The sequence below is a fragment of the Ranitomeya variabilis genome, chromosome 3 (genome assembly GCF_051348905.1).
Source record: "Ranitomeya variabilis isolate aRanVar5 chromosome 3, aRanVar5.hap1, whole genome shotgun sequence".
Taxonomy (NCBI): domain Eukaryota; kingdom Metazoa; phylum Chordata; class Amphibia; order Anura; family Dendrobatidae; genus Ranitomeya; species Ranitomeya variabilis.
In genome coordinates, this window is record NC_135234.1 from 388,417,140 (window position 1) to 388,430,841 (window position 13,702).

Below are 13,702 nucleotides of genomic sequence, written 5' to 3' on the forward strand. Positions count from 1 at the left end.
GGTCTGATGAGATGAAATGGTGATAATTCTAAGTGGTATGTGTGGAGAAAACACATAGGCAGAATCTATATTATCCATAGGCACTATATAGGCGGAGTTCAGATTATGCATAAGCACTATATAGGCAGAGTCTATGTTTTCCGTAGGCACTATATAGGCAGAGTCTATATTATCCATAGGCATTATATATGCAGAGTCTATATTATCTGTAAGCACTATATAGACACAATCTATATTATCCATAAGTACTACATAGGCAGAATCTATATTATCCATAGGTACTACATAGACAGCATCTATATTATCCATAGACACTATGTAGGCAGAATCTATATTATCCATAGGCACTACATAGGCAGAGTCTATATTATCCATAGGCACTATATAGGCAGAATATATATTATCCATAGGCACTATATAGGCAGAGTTTATATTATCCATAGGCACTGTATATAAGCAGAGTCTTTATTATCCATAGGCACTATATAGGCAGAGTCTATATTATCCGTAGGCACTATATAGACACAATCTATATTATCCATAAGTACTACATAGGCAGAATCTATATTATCCATAGGTACTACATAGACAGCATCTATATTATCCATAGGCACTATATAGGCAGAATCTATATTATCCATAGGCACTACATAGGCCGAGTCTATATTATCCATAGGCACTACATAGACAGCATCTATATTATCCATAGGCACTATATAGGCAGAATCTATATTATCCATAGGCACTACATAGGCAGAGTCTATATTATCCATAGGCACTATATAGGCAGAATATATATTATCGATAGGCACTATATAGGCAGAGTCTATATTATCCATAGGCACTATATAGGCTGAGTCAATATTATCCATAGGCACTATATAGGCAGAATATATATCATCCATAGGCACTATATAGGCAGAGTCTATATTATCCATAGGCACTGTATATAAGCAGAGTCTTTATTATCCATAGGCACTATATAGGCAGAGTCTATATTATCCGTAGGCACTATATAGACACAATCTATATTATCCATAAGTACTACATAGGCAGAATCTATATTATCCATAGGTACTGCATAGACAGCATCTATATTATCCATAGGCACTATATAGGCAGAATCTATATTATCCATAGGCACTACATAGGCAGAGTCTATATTATCCATAGGCACTACATAGACAGCATCTATATTATCCATAGGCACTATATAGGCAGAATCTATATTATCCATAGGCACTACATAGGCAGAGTCTATATTATCCATAGGCACTATATAGGCAGAATATATATTATTGATAGCCACTATATAGGCCAAGTCTATATTATCCATAGGCACTATATAGGCTGGGTCAATATTATCCATAGGCACTATATAGGCAGAGTCTATATTATCTATAGGCACTATATAGGCCAAGTCTATATTATCCATAGGCACTATATAGGCCAAGTCTATATTATCCACAGGCACTATATAGGCAGAGTCTATATTATCCATAGGCACTATATAGGCAGAGTCTATATTATCCATAGGCACTATATAGGCAGAGTCTATAATATCCATAGGCACTATATAGGCAGTCTATATTATCCATAGGCACTACATAGGCAGTCTATATTATCCATAGGCACTATATAGGCAGAATATATATTATCGATAGGCACTATATAGGCCGAATCTATATTATCCATAGGCACTATATAGGCTGAGTCAATATTATCCATAGGCACTATATAGGCAGAGTCTATATTATCCATAGGCGCTGTATAGGCAGAGTCTATATTATCCATAGGCACTGTATAGGCTGAGTCTATATTATGTATAGGCACTATATAGGCAGAGTCTATATTATCCATAGGCACTATATAGGCAGAGTCTATATTATCCATAGGCACTATATAGGCTGAGTCTATATTATCTACAGGCACTATATAGGCAGAGTCTATATTATCCATAGGCACTATATAGGCTGAGTCTATATTATCTATAGGCACTATATAGGCAGAGTCTATATTATCTATAGGCACTATATAGGCAGAGTCTATATTATCCATAGGCGCTATATAGGCAGAGTCTATATTATCCATAGGCACTATAGAGGCAGAGTCTATATTATCCATAAGCACTATATAGGCAGAGTCTATATTATCTATAGGCACTATATAGGCCAAGTCTATATTATCCATAGGCACTATATAGGCAGAGTCTATATTATCTATAGGCTCTATATAGGCCAAGTCTATATTATCCATAGGCACTATATAGGCAGAGTCTATATTATCCATAGGCACTATATAGGCAGAGTCTATATTATCTATAGGCACTATATAGGCAGAGTCTATATTATCCATAGGCACTATATAGGCAGAGTCTATATTATCCATAGGCACTATATAGGCAGAGTCTATATTATCCATAGGCACTATATAGGCTGAGTCTATATTATCCGTAGGCACTATATAGGCAGGGTCTATATTATCCATAGGCACTATATAGGCAGAGTCTACATTATCCGTAGGCACTATATACCCAAGTCTATATTATCCATAGGCACTATAGAGGCAGAGTCTATATTATCCGTAGGCACTATATAGGCCAAGTCTATATTATCCATAGGCACTATATAGGCAGAGTCTATATTATCTATAGGCACTATATAGGCCAAGTCTATATTATCCATAGGCACTATATGTGACCCAGTATTTGTGATAACATGGACTTGATCCTATATTGGACTGGTAAGATTAGGGACATTCTTTAGCATGTGATGTAGGTTACTACTCTTCCCGCCATAGCAGACTAATATAAAACATCCAGTGGTCACAATTTTACAGTTTTGGCATGGCATGAAAACCCTAGCTTGAGGAATATCAGTGACACAATAATAACTAAGAAAATTTCTGATTCAAGCATAAGCTGTATCTCATTTCTGAGCTATATTACATTTACTCCTTTTTATGATAGGGCTCCATGATGAAATGGTGTCATCTGAAAGTCATAGTACTTCAAAGTGCCGTACTAAAAGTGTCTAAGGTATCATTAACTGTCTCTAAATGTGAAGAAACTGTTCAATCAACATGTCACAGGAAGTCACGAAAAACAGTTTCCAGAATTTCGAAATGGAAGTCTTTCATTTACAACAGGGTGATATATTTGTAGGGAAGCCAAAGTTATGAAGTAGAAAAATAAAAAAATAAAAAAATGACCTATGGTATGATTTTAGGAGGGAGCAGCAAGAGACAATCTAATAAATTTATGTGAAGTAGGTAAAAATGTCACGAAAATGTCACACCTAAAATTAGTGAAAATCAGGATCTTTTTAAAGCGAGCAGTGCACTTGAAAAGGCAACTGTATGTCAGTGCTAGACTCCAAAGGATTAAATGGAAACTATCATATTACACAGCACTAGAAACTAGTCTGCTGCACTGTCAAAATACAGCAAAATGTTTTGTACCTTGGGGTTAACAGACCCTAATAGGTTGTACAGAGGGGAGGGAGGATGTGTGGAGAGGCGCTGGGAATTATGATGAATTCTTAGCTCTGCTATCCTAATGCCACAATATATTTATGCCCCTTGGCTAATAGTGCACAGCATCTGACAATTCTACAGGGCAGCATATTATGGTGAAAGAACTAGCGCAAGATGCAATTTGACTATGTGCTGTAGCTATGCACAGGTTTTAACATACATATTCAGCTGCCTGGAAAATAGCGTGCATAACAAAATTGTAACCTGTCCTAGCTCTAGCACCGGGCTCTGCAGCCTTCTTCCCTGGTGGCTGTCACTCACTGCTCGCTCCTCCCTCCAGGTTCACACCTATGATGTCATGTTTCCTAGGTTGTCTTTTTTAGTCTGACTCAGGTAATGGAACACCTCCTGAATATTCAGGCAGTATGTTTGTAGCTACTACCTCACCACTTAGGTCTGCTACTTGAAGTGTCCTCAGACATAGTCAGCTCTACCTCATTGCCTGGCTCTTGTACATTACTCAATGAGAGAACTTTCAGACAAGTCCAGCTTTGCATTACTTTTGGGCGCTGCAACATTTTTTCAAATCTGAGTCACTTGCTAAATTCAGCTTTGCTATACTGATGTGATTTACTACATATACTGTATCTACGAGTAAGTCTCCTGACAAAACTCAGCTCAACCCTTCCTGCTGTGTCACTGTGCTCCAAGTGCCGTCAAGTTCATCCATTTCTGCTGTGCCACACTGCTCATGGTGATGTCCAGCTCATCCATTTCTGCTGTGCCACACTGCTTCTGGTGATGTCCAGCTTATCTATTTCTTCTGTGCCATGCTGCTCCTGGTGATGACCAGCTCATCCATTTCTGCTGTGCCACGCTGCTCCTGGTGATAACCAGCTCATCCATTTCTGCTGTGCCACGCTGCTCATGGTGATGTCCAGCTCATTCATTTCTGCTGTGGCATGCTGCTCATGCTGATGTCCAGCTCATCCATTTCTGCTGTGGCACGCTGCTCATGGTGATGTCCAGCTCATCCATTTCTGCTGTGCCACGTTGCTCCTGGTGATGTCCAGCTCATCCATTTCTGCTGTCCCTCGCTGCTCCTAGTGATGTCCAGCTCATTCATTTCTGCAGTGCCACACTGCTCATGGTGATGTCCAGCTCATCTATTTCTACTGTGCCATGCTGTTCCTGGTGATGACCAGCTCATCCATTTCTGCTGTGCCACGGTGCTCCTGATTTCTGCTGTGCCACGCTGCTCCTGGTGATGACCAGCTCATCCATTTCTGCTGTGCCACGCTGCTCCTGGTGATGACCAGCTCATCCATTTCTGCTGTGACACACTGCTCCTGGTGATGACCAGCTCATCCATCTGTACTGTGCTCCTGGTGATGTCCAGCTCATCCATTTCTGCTGTGCCACACTGCTCATGGTGATGTCCAGCTCATCTATTTCTGCTGTGCCACGCTGCTCCTGGTGATGACCAGCTCATCCATTTCTGCTGTGCCATGCTGCTCCTGGTGATGTCCAGCTCATCTATTTCTGCTGTGCCTCACTGCTCATGGTGATGACCAGCTCATCCATTTCTGCTGTGGCACACTGCTCATGGTGATGTCCAGCTCATCCATTTCTGCTGTGCCACGCTGCTCCTGGTGATGTCCAGCTCATCCATTTCTGCTGTGCCACGCTGCTCCTGGTGATGTCCAGCTCATCTATTTCTGCTGTGCCATGCTGCTCGTGGTGATGTCCAGCTCATCCATTTCTGCTGTGCCACGCTGCTCCTGGTGATGTCCAGCTCATCTATTTCTGCTGTGCCATGCTGCTCCTGGTGATGTCCAGCTCATCCATTTCTGTTGTGCCACGCTGCTCCTGGTGATGTCCAGCTAATCCATTCCTGCTGTGCCATGCTGCTCCTGGTGATGTCCAGCTCATCCATTTCTGTTGGGCCACGCTGCTCCTGGTGATGTCCAGCTCATCTATTTCTGCTGTGCCATGCTGCTCCTGGTGATGTCCAGCTCATCCATTTCTGTTGTGCCACGCTGCTCCTGGTGGTGTCCAGCTCATCCATTTCTGATGTGCCATTCTACACTAAAAGTGCTGTCAAGCTCATCCATTCCTTCTGTTCTACACTGCTCCTGGGACAGTCCTGCATATCTTACCCTGCTATCCCTTGCTGCTCCAATGCCTCTTGTCAGTGCTGCACATCCAGACTTATAGCTGACATAATTCACCTCGACAGTTGAATTCTAACTAAAATACATCTTAAAGCTAACTCACAACATTGTATTGTGACCACATTTTCTTGTCTTACAGCAAGTCCACAGGTTATTTTGTGACCCTAACATTATCATAGCCATATATAGGTCATAAGACTTATGGGACTTGCTGTTGTGTGAATTAGCCCTTGGGGAGTCTAATAGATGACTATGTATAGTGTTACACCAAAAAATTAATTTTCATATTTTTTACATTTCTTTTTTTTACTGCAAATACTTAAATGCCTTAACACATTTTTGGTATCTGAGGTTGTTGGCATCTAAGAGCCAAAGGAGATGATCTACTTCATGTCACTATGCCAGACTTATGCCGTAGTTTTCCCTGTTCCTAAAATATTATCAAAATAATTGCAGAAGTGTTGGAGGAACTGGGGAAAAAAAGAACCTTGAGCATCTGTGCACCTGACATCCTAAACAGTAAAATATTACCATGATCAAGTCTCTCCTACATCACACATCATCTTATAACCTCCACTGTCACAGTTCATTAAGCAGGAGAAACCATGTTGAAGCATGTAGTGTATGAAATGTGACTGCTCTGTCACTCACCAAATCCCACCGGTAAGGAGATCTTCCAGGTGCAGTCCAAATTACTGGGGTAGTTCCCAGGGAATCCAGGGCTCAGTATAACACCTTCCATGTCTTCCGTCACTCCTCCACATTGTGCTGAATGTAAACAAATGAATGTAGGTGATTCTTTAAATTTTCGAAAGTATGGCATTGCAGGTAAAAATAATGAACCCGAGGACCAAAGGGTTAAGTGAAAGAGATATACCCAACAGTCATAAAACGAACCACAAAGCCACTGTGCAGTTGACAAGATATATACATATATACACATCTCACAACATAGTATGACATTGCCATCTGAATAGAGAGCTGTTACACTATGCTTAATATGCAGCAAGTGCATCCACAATGCGGAAGATGAATTGCACACAGAATAAATGGTTCATTCATAGTTTTATGCATATTATAGATCCTATGAATAATGAATATGTGTATTATCATTTCATATGGATAATTTTTTATTTTTTTTTGCCTAGCTGCATTTATATTGTACTTACCAAAACAAAATATGTAGAAATATGATATTGCATGTTGCATTGTAAGAGGTGGAGAGCATTGGTAAGAGGTTACAGAAACAGGTTTGTTTTATGCACCATTAAAAAAACTTCACAATAGAAACAGAAAAACTAAGAACTTGCCTGTATTGTAATGCAAGCACTATAAGAGACAAGGTGTTTCATAGAAAGACCTGTCTCCGATATTATTGCTGTAATTTAGGGGTATATAATTTTGCAGCACACAATGGAGAATGCTTATAAAATGGAAAATCTGCTGGCTGCAAACATGTCTAATATAGAAGATGTTTGTGGTAATATAAAAAAAATACATAAGCTTAAAACATAGGATCATCAAATGTTTCATGTTGAACTGGACACATGATGTAATAGTGGCTGCATAGTGGAATAAAATGTTTTTATTTTTCAAATAAATTTAATGTCTCCATTATGGTGATATTAGCGTTCAAAGTATATGGCACCCAATGTGCTAATTTTCTTTATGGCCAAGAAGGTGGGCATTATCAAAGAGTTTTTCACCGGGAATTGTGTTTGTTGATGTGTACGTCTTCCCCATGTATGAAATTGCCCAATCATAAGCAAGCAGCAACATACAGGAGGAAAAGAACATCACCCATAATAGCTTACACCAGGTTTCTCAGTGTGTGAGATGTAATGAAATACAACCCTGATCTATTGGTCTAACCTCCTGTATGATTAGAAAGTGCTGGAAGTACAGCACAGATGACTAACATCTTCCAGATAAGGTCACAGAAGTCAGTGTGTAAGGAGGGGCACCACAGCCGAGTTTAGCTTTGTGACATTAACCCCTTCCCGACATTTGACGTACTATCCCGTCGAGGTGGGGTGGGCCCGTATGACCGCCGACGGGATAGTACGTCATAGCCGATCGGCCGCGCTCACGGGGGGAGCGCGGCCGATCGCGGCCGGGTGTCGGCTGCATATCGCAGCTGACATCCGGCACTATGTGCCAGGAGCGGTCACGGACCGCCCCCGGCACATTAACCCCCGGCACACCGCGATCAAACATGATCGCGATGTGCCGGCGATGCAGGGAAGCATCGCGCAGGGAGGGGGCTCCCTGCGGGCTTCCCTGAGCCCCCCGCAGCAACGCGATGTGATCGCGTTGCTGCGAGGGTCTTACCTCCCTCCCTGCCTGCTCCAGACCCGGATCCAAGATGGCCGCGGATCCGGGTCCTGCAGGGAGGGAGGTGGCTTCACAGACGCCTGCTCAGAGCAGGCACTGTGAAGCAGCCTGCACTTCTCGCAGATCGGTGATCTGTCAGAGTGCTATGCAAACTGACAGATCACCGATCTGTATTGTCCCCCCCTGGGGCAAAGTAAAAAAGTTAAAAAAAAAATTTCCAAATGTGTAAAAAAAAATAAAAAAAAAATATTCCAAAATAATGAAAAAAAAATATATATATTATTCCCATAAATACATTTCTTTATCTAAATTAAAAAAAACAAACATTAAAAGTACACATATTTAGTATCGCCACGTCCGTAACGACCCAACCTATAAAACTGCCACACTAGTTAACCCCTTCAGTAAACACCGTAAGAAAAAAAAAAAAAAAACGAGGCAAAAAACAACGCTTTATTACCATACCGCCAAACAAAAAGTGGAATAACACGCGATCAAAAAGACTGATATAAATATCCATGGTACCGCTGAAAACGTCATCTTGTCCCGCAAAAAACAAGCCGCCATACAGCATCATCAGCAAAAAAATAAAAAAGTTATAGTCCTGAGAATAAAGCGATACCAAAATAATTATTTTTTCTATAAAATAGTTTTTATCGTATAAAAGCGCCAAAACATAAAAAAATGATATAAATGAGATATCGCTGTAATCATACTGACCCGAAGAATAAAACTGCTTTATCAATTTTACCAAACCCGGAACGGTATAAACGCCTCCCCCAAAAGAAATTCATGAATAGCTGGTTTTTGGTCATTCTGCCTCACAAAAATCGGAATAAAAAGCGATCAAAAACGGTCACGTGTCCGAAAATTTTACCAATAAAAACGTCAACTCGTCCCGCAAAAAACAAGACCTCACATGACTCTGTGGAGCAAATGTGGAAAAATTATAGGTCTCAAAATGTGGAGACGCAAAAACTTTTTTGCTATAAAAAGCGTCGCTGGTTTCACACTTGCGTTTTTGTCTGCAGCGTTTTTTGCACAAAAAAACGCATGCGTTTTTTCCCTATATTTAACATTGAAAACGCATGCGGTTTTTTTGTACGCGTTTGGTCGCGTTTTCAAACGCATGCGGTTTTTTTCTGCATGCGTTCATTTTCAGAAATACAACCTGCAGTATTTTCTTGCGTTTTTAAGCACATGCGTTTGTTTGCGTTAAAAACGCATGCATTTTTATCGAAAAAAAAACAGAAAACACACTGAAAAGCCACCCACCACCATCAAGGTGATAAAGGGATCCAAACCCTAACCCTAACTCTACCCCTAACCTCACCCCTAACCGTTTAATGAACATTTTCTGACAGTCATAGTGCCACGTATTTCAGTGCCACGTATTTCAGTGCCACGTATTTCAGTGCCATGTATTTCAGTGCCACGTATCACGTATTTCAGTGCCACGTGTTTCAGTGCCACGTATTTCAGTGCCACGTATCACGTATTTCAGTGCCACATATTTTAGTACCACGTATTTCAGTTGCACGTATTTCAGTGCCACGTATTTCAGTGCCACGTATTTCAGTGCCACGTATCACGTATTTCAGTGCCACGTGTTTCAGTGCCACGTATTACATATTTCAGTGCCACGTATTTCAGTGCCACGTATTTCAGTGCCACGTATTTCAGTGCCACGTATTTCAGTGCCACGTATTTCAGTGCCACGTATTTCAGTGCCACATATCACATATTTCAGTGCCACGTATTTAAGTGCCACGTATTTCAGTGCCACGTATTTCAGTGCCACGTATTTCAGTGCCACGTATTTCAGTGCCACGTGTTTCAGTGCCACGTATTTAAGTGCCACGTATCACGTATTTCAGTGCCACGTATTTCAGTGCCACGTATTTCAGTGCCACGTATTTCAGTGCCACGTATTTCAGTGCCATGTATTTAAGTGCCACATATCACATATTTCAGTGCCACGTATTTCAGTGCCACGTATTTCAGTGCCACGTATTTCAGTGCCACGTATTTCAGTGCCACGTATTTCAGTGCCACGTGTTTCAGTGCCACGTATTTAAGTGCCACGTATCACGTATTTCAGTGCCACGTATTTCAGTGCCACGTATTTCAGTGCCACGTATTTCAGTCACGTTTAGGGTTAGGGTTAGGGGTAGGGTTAGGGTTAGGGCTAGGGTTGGAGGTAAAGTTAGGGTTGGGGCTAAAGTTAGGGTTGGGGCTAAAGTTAGGGTTTGGATTACATTTACGTTTGGATTAGGGTTGGGATTAGAATTATGGGTGTGTCAGGGCTAGGGGTGTGGTTAGGGTTACCGTTGGGATTAGGGTTAGGGGTGTGTTTGGGTTAGGGTTTCAGGTAGAATTGGGGGGTTTCCACTGTCCAGGCACATCAGGGGCTCTCCAAGCGCGACATGGCGTCCAATCTCAATTCCAGCCAATTCTGCGTTGAAAAAGTAAAACAGTGCTCCTTCCCTTCCGAGCTCTCCCGTGCGCCCAAAAAGGGGTTTACCCCAACATATGTGTTATCAGCGTACTCGGGACAAATTGAACAACAACTTCTGGGGTCCAAGTTCTCTTGTTATCCTTAGGAAAATAAAAATTTGGGGGGCTAAAAATCATTTTTGTGGGAAAAAAAGATGTTTTATTTTCACGGCTCTGCATTATAAACTGTAGTGAAACACTTGGGGGTTCAAAGTTCTCACAACACATCTAGATAAGTTCCTTGGGAGGTCTAGTTTCCAATATGGGGTCACTTGTGGGGGGTTTGTACTGTTTGGGTACATCAGGGGCTCTGCAAATGCAACGTGACGCCTGCAGACCAATCCATTTAAGGCTGCATTCCAAATGGCGCTCCTTCCCTTCCGAGCTCTGTCATGCGCCCAAACAGTGGTTCCCCCCGACATATGGGGTATCAGCGTACTCAGGACAAATTGGACAACAACTTTTGGGGTCTAATTTATCCTGTTACCCTTGTGAAAATACAAAACTGGGGGCTAAAAAATCATTTTTGTGAAAAAAAAAAAGAATTTTTATTTTCACGGCTTTGCGCTATAAACTTTAGTGAAACACTTGGGGGTTCAAAGTTCTCAAAACACATCTAGATAAGTTCCTTGGGAGGTCTAGTTTCCAATATGGGGTCACTTGTGGGGGGTTTGTACTGTTTGGGTACATCAGGGGCTCTGCAAATGCAACGTGACGGCTGCTGACCAATCCATTTAAGTCTGCATTCCAAATGGCGCTCCTTCCCTTCCGAGCTCTGTCATGCGCCCAAACAGTGGTTCCCCCCCACATATGGGGTATCAGCGTACTCAGGACAAATTGGAAAACAAATTTTGGGGTCCAATTTATTCTGTTACCCTTGTAAAAATACAAAGCTGGGGGCTAAAAAATCATTTTTGAGAAAAAAAAAAAAAATTATTTTCACGGCTCTGCGTTATAATCTGTAGTGAAACACTTGGGGGTTCAAAGCTCTCAAAACACATCTAGATAAGTTCCTTAGGGGGTCTACTTTCCAAAATGGTGTCACTTGTAGGGAGTTTCAATGTTTAGGCACATCAGGGGCTCTCCAAACGCAACATGGCGTCCCATCTCAATTCCAGTCAATTTTGCATTGAAAAGTCAAATGGCGCTCCTTCCCTTCCAAGCTCTGCCATGCGCCCAAACAATGGTTTACACCCACATATGGGGTATCAGCGTACTCAGGACAAATTGCACAACATTTTTTGGGGTCCAATTTCTTCTCTTACCCTTGGGAAAATAAAAAATTGGGGGCAAAAAGATCATTTTTGTGAAAAAATATGATTTTTTATTTTTACGGCTCTGCATTATAAACTTCTGTGAAGCACTTGGTGGGTCAAAGTGCTCACCACACATCTAGATAAGTTCCTTAGGGGGTCTACTTTCCAAAATGGTGTCACTTGTAGGGAGTTTCAATGTTTAGGCACATCAGGGGCTCTCCAAACGCAACATGGCGTCCCATCTCAATTCCAGTCAATTTTGCATTGAAAAGTCAAATGGCGCTCCTTCCCTTCCAAGCTCTGCCATGCGCCCAAACAATGGTTTACACCCACATATGGGGTATCAGCGTACTCAGGACAAATTGCACAACATTTTTTGGGGTCCAATTTCTTCTCTTACCCTTGGGAAAATAAAAAATTGGGGGCGAAAAGATCATTTTTGTGAAAAAATATGATTTTTTATTTTTACGGCTCTGCATTATAAACTTCTGTGAAGCACTTGGTGGGTCAAAGTGCTCACCACACATCTAGATAAGTTCCTTAGGGGGTCTACTTTCCAAAATGGTGTCACTTGTAGGGAGTTTCAATGTTTAGGCACATCAGGGGCTCTCCAAACGCAACATGGCGTCCCATCTCAATTCCAGTCAATTTTGCATTGAAAAGTCAAATGGCGCTCCTTCCCTTCCAAGCTCTGCCATGCGCCTAAACAATGGTTTACACCCACATATGGGGTATCATCGTACTCAGGACAAATTGTACAACAACTTTGGGGGTCCATTTTCTCCTGTTACCCTTGGTAAAATAAAACAAATTGGAGCTGAAATAAATTTTGTGTGAAAAAAAGTTAAATGTTCATTTTTATTTAAACATTCCAAAAATTCCTGTGAAACACCTGAAGGGTTAATAAACTTCTTGAATGTGGTTTTGAGCACCTTGAGGGGTGCAGTTTTTAGAATGGTGTCACACTTGAGTATTTTCTATCATATAGACCCCTCAAAATGACTTCAAATGAGATGTGGTCCCTAAAAAAAAATGGTGTTGTAAAAATGAGAAATTGCTGGTCAACTTTTAACCCTTATAACTCCGTCACAAAAAAAAATTTTGGTTCCAAAATTGTACTGATGTAAAGTAGACATGTGGGAAATGTTACTTATTAAGTATTTTGCGTGACATATGTCTGTGATTTAAGGGCACAAAAATTCAAAGTTGGAAAATTGCAAAATTTTCAAAATTTTCGCCAAATTTCCATTTTTTTCACAAATAAACGCAAGTTATATCGAATAAATTTTACGTTTAACATGAAGTACAATATGTCACGAGAAAACAATGTCAGAATCGCCAAGATCCGTCAAAGCGTTCCAGAGTTATAGCCTCATAAAGGGACAGTGGTCAGAATTGTAAAAATTGGCCCGGTCATTAACGTGCAAACCACCCTTGGGGGTGAAGGGGTTAAAACCCCTTCGGTCAGCTTGCCTTCTCTCATAGCACTGTCACCTCTGCTGTACTGTCCCTCCCCACATTCTGCCTGTCTTGATATGAGTACTCAAAGATGTCAGTAATCACATTTATGTTCATAGTGCTTATGTTAACTTGTACTCTCTCTGCAGTGAGAGCAGAGTAGGTTGTCATTACATCTCCCACAGGAGAAGCCTGTTCTGAGTTATTATGGGGCATGTTCTTTTTGTCCTGTTTGTTGATATCTTCTTATCACTGGGCACACAAGGGTAAAATGTACAAGCCACCAATGAAAGTAATCTGATAGCAACACTGTGGTCTCACAACAAAAATTAACACATTAGGTGACAAATTTTGATTGTTACCATCTCTGCAACGGGGGAAAAAAACAAACATTTAATGTTCCAGTCATTATTACATTGTGTGTCCAGTTCAACATGAAACATTTGGTGAAAGGTCCACTTTAAATGATCACATGATAGTTTGAGATTCCTGCTTCTTTGAAGTTTCAGA

The 13,702-nt window shown here is 41.1% G+C and overlaps 1 protein-coding gene across 2 annotated transcripts in view; it reads right to left on the minus strand.

Annotated features, from left to right (window-relative positions):
* CSMD2 (CUB and Sushi multiple domains 2) overlaps positions 1–13,702 on the minus strand; it is a 1,405,803-nt gene that overhangs the window by 130,362 nt on the left and 1,261,739 nt on the right. For both annotated transcript variants that reach the window (XM_077296071.1, XM_077296070.1), the window contains one exon: positions 6,300–6,416. In XM_077296071.1, the coding sequence (XP_077152186.1) occupies positions 6,300–6,416 (117 nt within the window). The remainder of the gene's footprint in view (positions 1–6,299; positions 6,417–13,702) is intronic.